We start from the raw sequence: 12,681 nt of genomic DNA on the forward strand, positions 1-12,681 counted from the left end.
AAAGAAAAATGGGGAGTAGGAAAGGCAGAAAAATTAAAACCCATTCACCTCCCACCCCGTGTGTGTGTGTGTGTGTGTGTGTGTGTGTGTGTGTGTGTGCGCGCGCGCCGCGCACGCGTGCGCGCGCGTGTGTTTACAAATGCATATACATGCAGAATCTGAAATCAACTTTAGCTGTTAGTACATAAAAGCCAAAATGCCAATGACAGACCTGAGTGTCTGGGAAGTAGTGACACTCCTCCTTAGACACTGTACTACAGTGTACCTTATTAATTCTAATATATATTAGAACACGCACACACATACATACATACATACATATATATACATATATATATACACATATATAAACATATATGTGGACATCTAACAATAGGTCATATGTACCTATGGGATCCACTGAACTTTCATCTGTTTACAATGGGAAAAGATAGCACTAAGCACACAGCTTTATTGCAAGTTAGCATAGCCTTTGTCAGGATTCTGTTTGTTGGATAAACCTATACCATGGTCATCAATTAATTTAAGATCTTATATCTTATTTCCTCTGCTCCTGTACTAGGGGTAAATATATTCACTGTTTACCATGCATATGGTAAAAACAAGGCCACATGAAAGGGATTTTCTTTTCATTTTGTTTTATTACATTTTTCATTCAGTGTGTGTGTGTGTGTGTGTGTGTGTGTGTGTGTGTGTGTGTGTGTGTGTGTGTGTAGGTGCTTGTCCCTGGCATGTGTGTGGAAGTCATGTGACACTAGCAAAGTTAGTTCTCCTTCCACATATCCATCCCAGGACTCAAACTCAAGTTATCAGGCACCCAATAAGCCATCTCAGGGAAATTTTAAAACAGAAAAACACAAACTTTTCTTCTCAGTTGCTTGTTCATAATAAATATTGTTCATCAGTTACATAATTCAGTTGAGTCAAACCAGGAAAATGAAAAGAATAGGCTAGAGTGACAGAGCTTTATAAGAGGAAGAGGAAAAGGAAGAAAAAGAGTGCTCTCAACTGATCTCATTGTTTTGCTTTGTTTAGAGTCGTATATATCCCAGGCTGCACTCAGATTCACTATACAGTGTGTGTGTGTGTGTGTGTGTGTGTGTGTGTGTGTGTGTGTGTACATACATATACATACATAGACATATATACATACATATGGAATATCCATATATAGTGAATATATACATATGAACTTGAACTCCTGATCTCCCTGGCTCCATGCCCCAAGGGCTTGGATCAATGTACCATCAATGGTTTTGGACTGAATATATCATAGAAAAAATCATAATGAACTCCTAACCCCAAATTTGAAGGAGTTAGGATGGGAAGCCCTTGGGAAATGATTAGGTTAGAACCACAGAGTTTCACAAATGGGATTAGTACACTTATAAAAAGATTGGAAAGAGTTTGCTTTCTTGCACTCTGCTCTCCACCATATGGAGATCAAGGTGCCAGTTGATTTGGTCTTGTGAGTGCACCTTCATCTTAGCCTCAAACTTTTAACGTCCACAACTGTCATAAACACAAATCTACTGAATAAGCCACCAAGTCTATGGTAGTTTGGTTCTAGCAGCCTGAATTAAGATAGAGAAAATTAAAAGTGCAAACATCCCTGAATGCTTAAGGGAAGTTCCTTGTCTGTGTATCCTGCATAATGGGCGTTAGCAGCTTAGATGCAAGATTGTAAAACATCAGTAGCCAACTTCTGCCCTCCGGGGTTCTCCCATTGTGCTGTAAGCCTGTATTTAAGACCTCTTCCCTCCTTCAATAAACAGCATTCGGCATTAAATAAATAAAAAAAAAATTGAAAAAAAAAAGTGCAAACATCACACCATGATAAAAACAAGCCAAAGAAGCTTGACCACATATCCATGGGGCAATCTAATTCTGATTCCACTAATCCCATGTGATCTTTCTTTTGAAAAAAGCTGCTAAATATTTAATAGCATGATGAAACTCTCAACTGAAACCTACATGGATGGGTGATAATTCGATGTTTTTCTAGGTGAAATGAAGTTGGAGGAAGAATCTCTCCTTGTAATGGTTAAGCAGCTTCTTTCTCTAAATCTTTTCTCTTCCCTAGTTCTCCTGGCATTTCTTCTTCTAGCTGCCAAATTTCTACTCCTCATTTCTGTGACACAAAGCTAAACGACAAGCCTCCTTGGTTTGCTGAGGTATATTTAGGGGTCACCACAGAACATGGAACATACAAAGGTATCTAGCCAAGCTTTTGGATTTAATTGTACATTCCTTCCTACAGTGAAGTCATCTATAATAAGTTGAGATGATCACATCTGTGCTGGAAATTTCCAAATCTGCTTTGAAAGCAATTTAAAGCCAAGTGTAGTGGTGCACCCCAGGAAGTCAAGCACTTGGGAGGTGGAGGGAGGAAGATCAGGAGTTCAAAGTTATCCTTAGCTACATAGTGGTTCAAGACCAGCATGGAACACTTAAAACAAACGAAGTCCATCAAGACAGCTCAGCGGGTAAAGGTGCTTGGTGCCCAGCCTGGCAACTTGTTTGACCCTTGAGATCTACAAGGTGAAAGTAGAAAACTGACCCTAGTCGGTTATTCTCTTTTTTCCACATGCCTGCCAGAGAATGCATGCCTGCCTTCCCTGAAAATAACTAAATAAGTACAATAAATAAATGGAATAAAAGCTTTCAAGCAAATCTTTCAAAACTATAAATAAATACAAACTTCCAAAACAATCTAATTTCTAATTGCCTAGAAAATAGCTTCAAGCAGAAATTTAATATCTCATATAAAACAAAAAGCTATTTTCCTCCCTTAATATTACTTAACTAACTTCCATTCTCATAAGCTCTAATTTATTTTTTTAATTTTTCTATCATCTCTTTTGTGAAACAGTGCTGGGGGTTTGCTAAAGATGTAATACAGATTTTAAGCACAGTGCTAAGAAGAAAAGAGGGATCCAGAAAAAAAAGACAGAAGCTAGAACACGACTGCGAGCTTCTCAGAGAAGAGTCGCCTCCTTCATGCTTAGGACTTCTCCAGTGCACAAACACACAGTTGGATCTGGCCTCTAAGAGGTCTTGCCAGTTTTTCTCCTCTTCATTTTCACTGCACTATCTCAGTAACTAACTAGCAGTTTCAATTAATAGCTTTCACCACACAGAAACATCCTGTCCTTTAACAGATACATATTTAGATTTATGTTTTTATTTGCTTCCCATTCTTGTTTCATATTCCTTTCCTTCTTTTTGAAAATCATTCTTTATAACTTGCTATGATAATCATACATTATTTTATCTCTTCTTTTCTCCTTTTGTTTTTTTGAAACAGAGTTTTCCTTTACAGCCCTAGGTGACCTAGAACATGCCATGTAATCCAAGTTGGCTCTGAACTTGAGACAATCTTCCTGCCTCAGTGCTGGAAGTTTAGGCATGTGCCCTTATAGCCAGCATGATTTGCTATTTGTGACATAAATCTTTTAATGGTTATAGATTTAGAACACAACTTTCCTTTCAGGAAGTAGCAGTATCATTTAGTGCTCTGCAACTGTCATGTGCTAAGGATGATGCTGGTATCTACTCAGGGAGATTTACAGCTAAGATGTGACACCTACTGGTAATCTTCCTGAGATTTTTGAGGTTTGTATACCCTACGGAACAGTTAAATCCATAACAGAATCATCTAAAATTCTGATAATTTATCTTTAAAGGTTCAAATTTTTAGATAGAAAGTACCAATATACAAATAGGTTATAGACAATTTTGAACACTTGCAATTTTGAGTTTTCAGGGGAGGGGGTAGAAAGATCTCTTTGAGATGTCAGAAACACAGTGGGGGGGTCATAAAACAGTTCTGGAACTATCCACCCATTTATATGATCACAAATAATCAGCAAAAGGAGAAAGCAAGGGAGAGAGTTAATAAATATGTGAATAACTATGATCTGGAAAAACTGAAGAGAACTCTGCTGCCCATCTCCGATTATAGGAAACATGAACCTACGGTTTTCCAGTCAAATGACTTAGTGTGACCACCTCTGCAAATGGAACAAGGCTTGTGCTGCACCTCTGCATGATGGCTTACCCACGGCATTGTAGAGAGGCTCTCCAGTTAGCTTGTCCCAGACTACTGTGGTTTCCCTCTGGTTGCTGACACCAATGGCTTTAACAAGAAAGTCAACAGAAAGAAGACATTAAACACGTAGAATATTACTTCAGGATAATAGGAACAACTAACATTTTTTAAAACCTTGCATTTTTTTTTTTTGAGACAGGGCCTCACTATGTAGTCTGGAACTCCCTATGTAGATAGACTGACCTTGAATTGACAGAGACCGACCCTCCTACAACACTGCCACTTCTGCCTCCAGAATGCTATGATTAAAGACATAGGCCACCATACCCAGCCTTCCATTTGGAATATTGGTAGTGATATCTGGTTTATTTTCCTTAAATACCCTTGGGGGGAAAAAAGCGAACATACAATGTAAAGTTTTTAACTCTACAGAATCCTTCTACTTCACTTGAAGCACACAACAATGACATGGATCCTTATCATTATTGAGAAAAGGCTCCAGACTGCCTCAAAGGATGCAATAACTTCACCAGTCTACAATGACTGATTTAGTATTATGTGCAACAATAAACAATTTGTTTACTAATTGTTATGGGAAATGTCCCTTCCTATAGGTGTACATATGTGCATACACGCATTTTAAGGAAATAGCCACAGCCCCAGGCATGGTAGTAGGAATGCATGCCTGCAATCCCCGTGTTTAGGAGGCTGAGTGAGGAAGGAGACCAGAAGTCAGGGCCAGTCTGGGCTACACAGGGAACTCAAGGGCTGTATGAGGGAGGCACTGTCTCCGAAGTTAGACAGGTCAGGGAGACGGCTCCGCAGGTAAAGGTACTTGCCACACAAGTTTGATGGCTTGAGTTTGCTCCCTGGAATCAAGATAAATGAACAGAGAACTACAAAGACTCCACAAAGTCATCCTCTGACCTGCACACGTACTCCGAAGTACATACACAACCCCACCCCCTACACATGTGTCTTTACAAAGTTAAGAAATATTAAGGAAATATTCAGTAGCACTTAGGCTCACCAAAGCCAAATAGCTGCTGTTTAAATTCCAATCTTGAGGCCCCTTATTTTGTCTCCTTGGCGTTTTATTTCTTGTAAAGTGAGTTTTATTTCCTGTAAACATTTCTTGTAAGTTCAAAGTCCCCACCTAGCAATAAGTCACTACATACGAAAACAAATGTCTGGTAGAAATAAGTATTGAACAAATGTCACTCAGAGCTGCTGTCATCATCACCACTGAGTGCAGAGACTGTTGCAGACAATGAGCCTGGCCTGAGCAGGATAAGAGAATCCCTTGGAATCTCCGATGGTACAACAGCAGGAGCCTAGCAATGGGTGGCTACAGTGGAATATTTCGAAAGTGATACTTGTTTGAAAATGAAAACTTCACAATGTGGAACCACAGTGAATTCACAACTAAGAGAGTCCATTTCCTCATTGCTAATTTCCCTGTAAATCAGCTGGCTGCTCTTTTTAGTCACAATCCTCAAGTCACATGTCTGTCATGCAACCTTTCTTTATTGGCTCCTTCTGACTCACACTGAGAATCTAATCTAGAGCTATTTCCATCTGATTCTTGGGTCCAGGATTTCTCTATAACCACTCCCTTTCTCCTCTGTCTTAATTCCATTCCTTCATGCCAAGTGAAACTGCTTTCTTTGCAGACAATCAAAGTCCACGGAAATCGCTTTTCAGGATTCTCTTCAGGCCACAGATATCTTTATTACCGCACACAGGTCTGCAACGCCACTGAGCTTTCTCAGTGTTCCAACACTTGCTGTTGTACCCTAAAATCCTTTTAAAATTACATTTATTTATATATATTAATTACACTTATTTATTGAGTAGGAGGCTTGAAGGTGGAGGTCAGAGAACAACTTGCAGAAATTAGTTCTCACCTTCTACCATGGAGGGCCTGGGGGTTGAACTCAGGTTGCAAGGCCTGACAGCAGTTGCCTCTAACCACTGAGCCATCTTACCTGCCCAAAGCCTAGCATGGTGGCTCATGACTACAATCCCAGCACATTTTGGAGACTGGAGTAGGAGGTTCACTATGGGTTTGAGACTAGTCTCAGTACATAGTAAGTTTCAGACCAGTCTGGACTACATATCCAGATCTTATCTCCTATCACAAAGACAAACAAACATAAAACCATACATACATATAGACGAACAAAAAGTTATAACCACAATTAAGAAAATATACTTAGAAAAAGTCTTTGTACTTAAAACTTGAAGTCTTAGTAATTATTATCTAGGCCATATTGTGGATAATATGAATCCTTTGAAAAATAAAAACAGGGTAGGATATAGCTGAGTGATTATCATGTGTGGGGCCCTGTACAGAAACACCAGCTAAAATCAGTAAATACTGGTTTAATTTAACATTGTAATACATTTTGGAATTAAAACCTATAAATGCAGAGGAAAATAATAAGCTTTACAAAAATAGCTTTCTTGCTACTACAAGCAACATGTGGGAAGATGTATTAAGCTTTTCACACTGAGCTTGGTGGCATATGCCTATAATCCCAGCATTTAGTAAGCTGAGGCAGGAGGATAGAGTTTGTGGGTTCAAAGCCAGCTACACAGCTAGTCACTGTCTCAAAATAAAAAAAACCCTTTCTGCTTTTCAGGCAGTCAAAAACTGTGTGTAGTTTTACACGTAACATGTATACTTGAAAATTCCAAACAACATATGGCCACTAGTGGAACATTATTTTGCAGAAAAAGGTGCTTCCCTGAGACTATCATGAGGTTCACAAGCGTAAGACATGACAGCAATCTGTGTGTTAGGGTGAAGGAGTGGATGTGTGGGCTTTCCTTCACTCTATCACCAAAAGAACTGCTGCAAATGTAACTCCTGAGGACCTATGGCCTCGTTTTTGAAACAGTTTTTGCCTATCACTTAACGAGAACATCTGGCATTGTAATTTTGTGTATGTGGTAACTCCTTGAGTGCCATTAAAGGCAAACATAACTGCCTAACACAGACAGAGCAGCCTACTGCCCGGCTTTAGGTTTAAATGTGCTGTTCAACTAGACAGTATATTTTAATTTAGGAGACATCGTTCACAGTAGCTTAGGTTAAAAAAAGACATTTTTATGGTGAGGGTGTCTGAGAAAGGTATCTCAATTCAGTAGATCACTCTGATCTTGAACTCATGAGTAATCAGCTTGCTTAAGCCTTCCAAGTGCTGAGACTATAGACATGCATGAGAGCACTCAATTTCAAAGTCAGGACTTTTTGATAGATGGAGAGAACTAAAATGAATGAATCAGATATTTGGGAAAGGTATATAACCAGATATGATGAACTCTGTTAATGATTATCAGATAAGACTAAATGATATTGCTCTTCACTGGCAAAGCTCATTCACTTGTTGCATAGGAAACATAAATTAAATGTTTTGGGAGATTATTATCAATGTGGCTCAGGGAAAAAACTGGTCCAAGAGTTACAAGAGCCCTCTGTTAATGAACAGCTACATGTCCTGCAGTCCTCTTCCCCCACTGCAGTTAAAGGAAGCTGCTTTAGGCGACTGCTGATCCTTTACAGTTTTTATAGTATGGTTACCTATTGTTCTACATAGGAAAGCAAAAGCTTGCCCTTCTAATGACAATTCAGTAAATTATCAGGGGAAGGCAGTATCGTGACTTGCCTAGTATAGCGGGCATTATGGGATAGTCTCCTCCTTAGTTACAGGCTGTTGGTTGCCAGGAAGGAATCACTTTGGTTTGGTATGACTTTTTTTTTTTTTTTTTTTTTTTTTGGTTTTTCGAGACAGGGTTTCTCTGTGTAGCTTTGCGCCTTTCCTGGAACTCACTTGGTAGCCCAGGCTGGCCTCGAACTCACAGAGATCCGCCTGGCTCTGCCTCCCCAGTGCTGGGATTAAAGGCGTGCGCCACCACCGCCCGGCTTGGTATGACTTTTATATTGGAGAAATAGGTATATCTACAAGACAGTAGCTTTAATCCCAGCACTTGGGAGATAGAGGCAGGTGGATGTCTGAGTCTGAGGCCAGCCTAATCTACATAGAGAGGTCCAAGACAGCCAGGGCTACATATGGAGGAGGAGAAAGAGGAAGAGGAGACAGATACATGCTAAAGTCTTACAGGCCAGTTGTTGCAAGTGCAAGACAAATTCCTTGGTGAGGAACTGTGTGTCATCTTCACATACCCCACAAACCCCAGAAAGACAGGTATACGGGTGGGCCCAGAAGGCCACCATATTGCATCCCACCTTATGTGTCAGGAAGGTAGAACAATGTTAATGCCAAGGTCAGTTATCCTGGACTATATGAAACATCTCTTTAAGCTGTGAAGTTTATTTATGCCTCAGAGACAATGACTCTTTTGACATTACTTATTCTGAGCATTACTGAGCACCTTAGTGGTTTATACTGTTGCAGACTGTTAGAATATCCCCTAAGAAAGAATAGCAATCATTTTGATGTACAGCTCACATCAATGTGGTTGACTGTACTTCTATTTAGATGTAAGAATAGCTGGGCATTGGTGGTGCATGCCTTTAATCCCAGCACTTGGGAGGCAGAGATAGGCAGAGGCAGAATTCTCCTTCTCCAGCACCATGTCTGCCTGTGTGCTGCCACGCTTCCCACCATGATGATAATGGACTAAACCTCTGAACCTGTAAGCCAGCCCCAATTAAATGTTTTCCTTTATAGGAGTTGTCATGTTCATATGTCTCTTCACAGCAAGAGAAACCCTCACAAAGACAGAAGCTGGTACCAGGGGTTGGATGTTGCTGTGATATGCCTGACTGCGCTTTTGTTTGGGGGGAAAAGGAGACTTTGGGACTTTGGGTTAAGAAAGCACTTGGATGCTTTAAGCGGGACTTAATGGACCATCCTAGTAGGAACATGGAAGACAGTGGTGCTGAGGATGATTTGAACTGTGGGGGCTCAGCTCAAGAGGTTTCAGAGAAGAACTTTAGGATGTGACCTAGAAACTGTTTTTGTGCTATTCTGGCAAAGATGTGGCTGCTTTCTGCCCTTGTGCCAAAAATCTGCCTGAGGTTAAATTGAAGAGTTGTGGATTAACAGCTTTGGCAGAGGACATTTCCAAACAACCTTCCATTGACTGTTTTGTGTGGCTATTAATGGATTATCATGAAGATCTATAATAAAAAGGAGCAAGCTGAACAAGGAACAAGGAAACTGTATACAAAATATACCGTTTAAGGAGAAAGGGAGCACCAGGAAATGTAATGGAGCCCAAGGAGATAAGTTTAAAGAAAAGCCTTATCCTAAATGGAATAAAGGAAGTGGTGACCTCAGGGCAAGACCCCACCTAGCTAAGCCTCCAATCTGTGAAAGGGAATTAAAGAAAAGCTTAGGGCCAGGTGTGGTAGTACATGCTTTTAATCCCTGCACTCTGAGCAGAGGCAGGCAGATCTCTGAGTTCAAGGCCAGCCTGGTCTACAGTTCAAGTTTCAGAAAAGCCAAGCTTAGGCAGTGAAAGAAACTATCAAAACCAGAAAGCTGTTGAAAATGTACTTGAACGAGTGGGCCATGTTCCAGCACCAGAAAGCAGCAGAATTTGGCAGTTTTGGCCACATGGTTTGGCTTTAGAGTTAAGGATACAAGAAAGGGATTATGAAATCTTCCTGCATCACTAAACCGTCCTCCATGCTGAGGCCAGGCATGTGTCAGAGATGTCTCTGAATGGCCTTTGTGTGAAGCTGTGAAGGTGAAGACCCCAAGATGTTGGAGATGCCAGAGCCATGGGATACCTGCTGAGGAGAGCTGCTAATGGAGAGTGGAACAGCCCAAGAGAAAGAAATGTGTTGTAGTCAACAAAGCTGAAAGGAGTTGGAGATCTGAACAGCTCTCTGACATCAGACATGGAGATGCAGAGTTTGGAGTTTGCCCAGCTGTTTCTCAGTCTTGCTTTGATCCGGTATTTCCTCACTATGCTCCCTTTCCTCCTTTTTGGAATGGTAATGTATATCCTGTGTCATTGTATGTTGGAAGTATGTGATCTGCTTTTTCATTTTGATCTTACAGGAGGTTAAAGTTAAGAGACTGCCATGATTCTCAGAAGAGACTTCGAACTTTGGACTTTTAAACAGTGTTGAGACTGTGATAGACTATGGAAGGGTTACTTTTGAAGTTGGACTGAATGCAATTTTGCATTATGATGTGGCTACAAGTCTTTGGGGCCAAGGAGTAGAATGTGGTGGTTTGAAAGAAAATGGCCCCTGATATAGAAATTTAGGATATAGATATGATAAGATAAAAGGGTAGATTATTGAATCTACTGTTAAAGAGCAACAACTTGGGGGTTGGGAATCTAGCTCAGTGGTAGAGCACTTGCCTAGCAAGCACAAGGCCCTGGGTTAAGTCCTCAGCTCCAGAAAAAAAAAGACAAAATAACAAAAAAGACCAAAAAAAAAAAAAAAGAGAGAGAGCAGCTTGTTTGAAATATTTTACATTGCTATGGATTTTAGTTTATTGACAGAAATTTAAAGTTAATTTTGTTATACTGTATGTATATTTTTACTCATTTAAAGTATTATGTTTAAACAACACATTTAAAATTGTAATGTATCATTAAGAAATATAGATTAATAGTTAATTATCTATGATAATCAAACTTATAGTCATGTTAGTTAAGTTTTTTATATATACAAAGATATATTTCAATTAGGTAGGTAATCTTCAAACACCTACAGAATATGGCATTTAAAATGTTTTAAAAACTTAGACTTTTCTCAACAATGAGACACACCTGCTCCTGGCAGCACCAATTTACTTCAAAGAGGAAGATGAGGCATCTAAGACAGTCTACATGGAGTTTATCTTCTTGGCAAAAATAAACATTTAGGCAAGAAACTGCTCATGTCTGGACTGCTTGATAATATGTTGTATAAACTGGACATACAGGACCCACTGGAAAATGGCCACTAAATTTTGCCAAAACAAATTTTGCAAAATGGTCCTTTAGTTTCCTGCTTTGCAGAGGAGACTGCCAGACATTCTACAAGACACAGGGAAACTCTAGGCCTATAGGCTTAAGATGGATGCCCCAACATTACAGAGGAACTTTGGGTGACTGTCCAGGCAACCAGATGTCTCTGTCATTCTAGATTTTTGGAAGTTGCTTACAATGCACTTCCTGTTTACTTAGGTAATATATTCTTCTGAGGTCTTTGATGGAGTTGAAGACTAGATAGTTATAATTTTAGCTTTCCTTAGTCATGATAAAAGATAAATTAGATATAAAATTTTAGAGTCACAAAATAGGATAGATGATAGAATATTTTCTAATTTTGCCAAATATAAATAAACTAGATACTGTAACTGTAATTCCTGCTTAATAACTGCTTTGTTATATATAATTTTACAATACTAAAATTAAAAGCTTCCTTTTTGATTCGACAGAAAAGGGCAAGTGCTATGGGATGTCTTTCTGTATGCTGTGAATATACGTTGTTACCATTGGTTAGTAAATAAAGCTGTTTTGGCCTATGGCAAGAAAGCTTATAGCCAGGTGGGAAATCCAAGTGGAGGGACAGAGAAAAGAAGGGTGGAGTCTGGAGAGACGCTGGCCACTGCCAAAGGAGCAGAAAGATGCCAGCAGACTGGTAATGCCAAGGCCACGTGGCAACTTATAGATTAATAGAAATGGGTTAAGTTATAAGAGCTAGCCTGCAAGAAACTTGCCATAGGTCATACAATTGGTAATTAATATAAGCCTCTGAATGATTATTTTATAAGCGGCTGCAGGATAGCAGGGCTGGGTGAGACCAGAGAAAATTCCAGCTACAGGCCCCCAAAGGGAGTGACCCTATTGGTAGGTGTGGTCTTGTGGAATAGGAAGTGTGTCACTGGAGGTGTGTCACTTGGAAGTTTCAAATGTTCAAGCCAGGCCCTATATCTCTCTTCCTGCTGCCTCCTGATTTAGACATAGAACTCTCAGCTCCTACTGAAGCACCGTGTCTGTCTGAATGCAGCCATGCTTCCTGCTATGATAATAATAGACTAAACCTCTGAACCTGTAAGCCAGTTCTAATAAAATGCTTTCCTTTATAAGACTTGCCACAGTCATGGTGTCTCTTCACAGCTACAGACTATGACAGACCTTCTTTAAAAATCAAAACCAGCCGGGGCGGTAGTTTCACACGTCTTTAATCCCAGCACTTGGGAAGCAGAGCCAGGCGGATCTCTGTGAGTTCGAGGCCAGCCTGGTCTACAGAGTAAGTTCCAGAAAAGGCACAAAACTATACAGAGAAACCCTGTCTCAAAAAACAAAAGAAAACAAAAAAAATCAAAACCAACAGAAAACCAATAATACCAACAAAAACAAATAAAGAAAAAAAATTCAATTAGGACAAAAATCTTAGGAGTATGGTAAGTCTTGAAGCCAGGAGGCTATGAATTAAAACACCAAATGCCTGTAATTCCAGTACTTAAAAAGCAGGAGCAGCCAGGCAGCAGTACCACACGCCTTTAATCCCAGCACTTGGGAGGCAGAGCCAGGCAGATCTCTGTGAGTTCAAGGCTAGCCTGGTCTACAGCGTGAGATCCAGGACAGGCACCAAAGCTACAGAGAGAAACCCTGTCTCAAAAAACCTAAACTATATGAAAAAAAGAAAG

General features: G+C 39.9%; 1 protein-coding gene across 5 annotated transcripts in view; it reads right to left on the reverse strand.

Moving 5' to 3' along the window:
• The window catches only part of Gk (glycerol kinase), a 78,751-nt gene that overhangs the window by 46,796 nt on the left and 19,274 nt on the right, over nucleotides 1-12,681 (reverse strand). For all 5 annotated transcript variants that reach the window (XM_052732375.1, XM_052732391.1, XM_052732365.1 and 2 more), the window contains exon 4: nucleotides 4,061-4,138. In XM_052732375.1, the coding sequence (XP_052588335.1) occupies nucleotides 4,061-4,138 (78 nt within the window). The remainder of the gene's footprint in view (nucleotides 1-4,060; nucleotides 4,139-12,681) is intronic.

This window comes from Peromyscus californicus, unplaced genomic scaffold (assembly GCF_007827085.1).
Source record: "Peromyscus californicus insignis strain IS unplaced genomic scaffold, ASM782708v3 Scaffold_10__1_contigs__length_136768540, whole genome shotgun sequence".
In the NCBI taxonomy this organism is placed as follows: domain Eukaryota; kingdom Metazoa; phylum Chordata; class Mammalia; order Rodentia; family Cricetidae; genus Peromyscus; species Peromyscus californicus.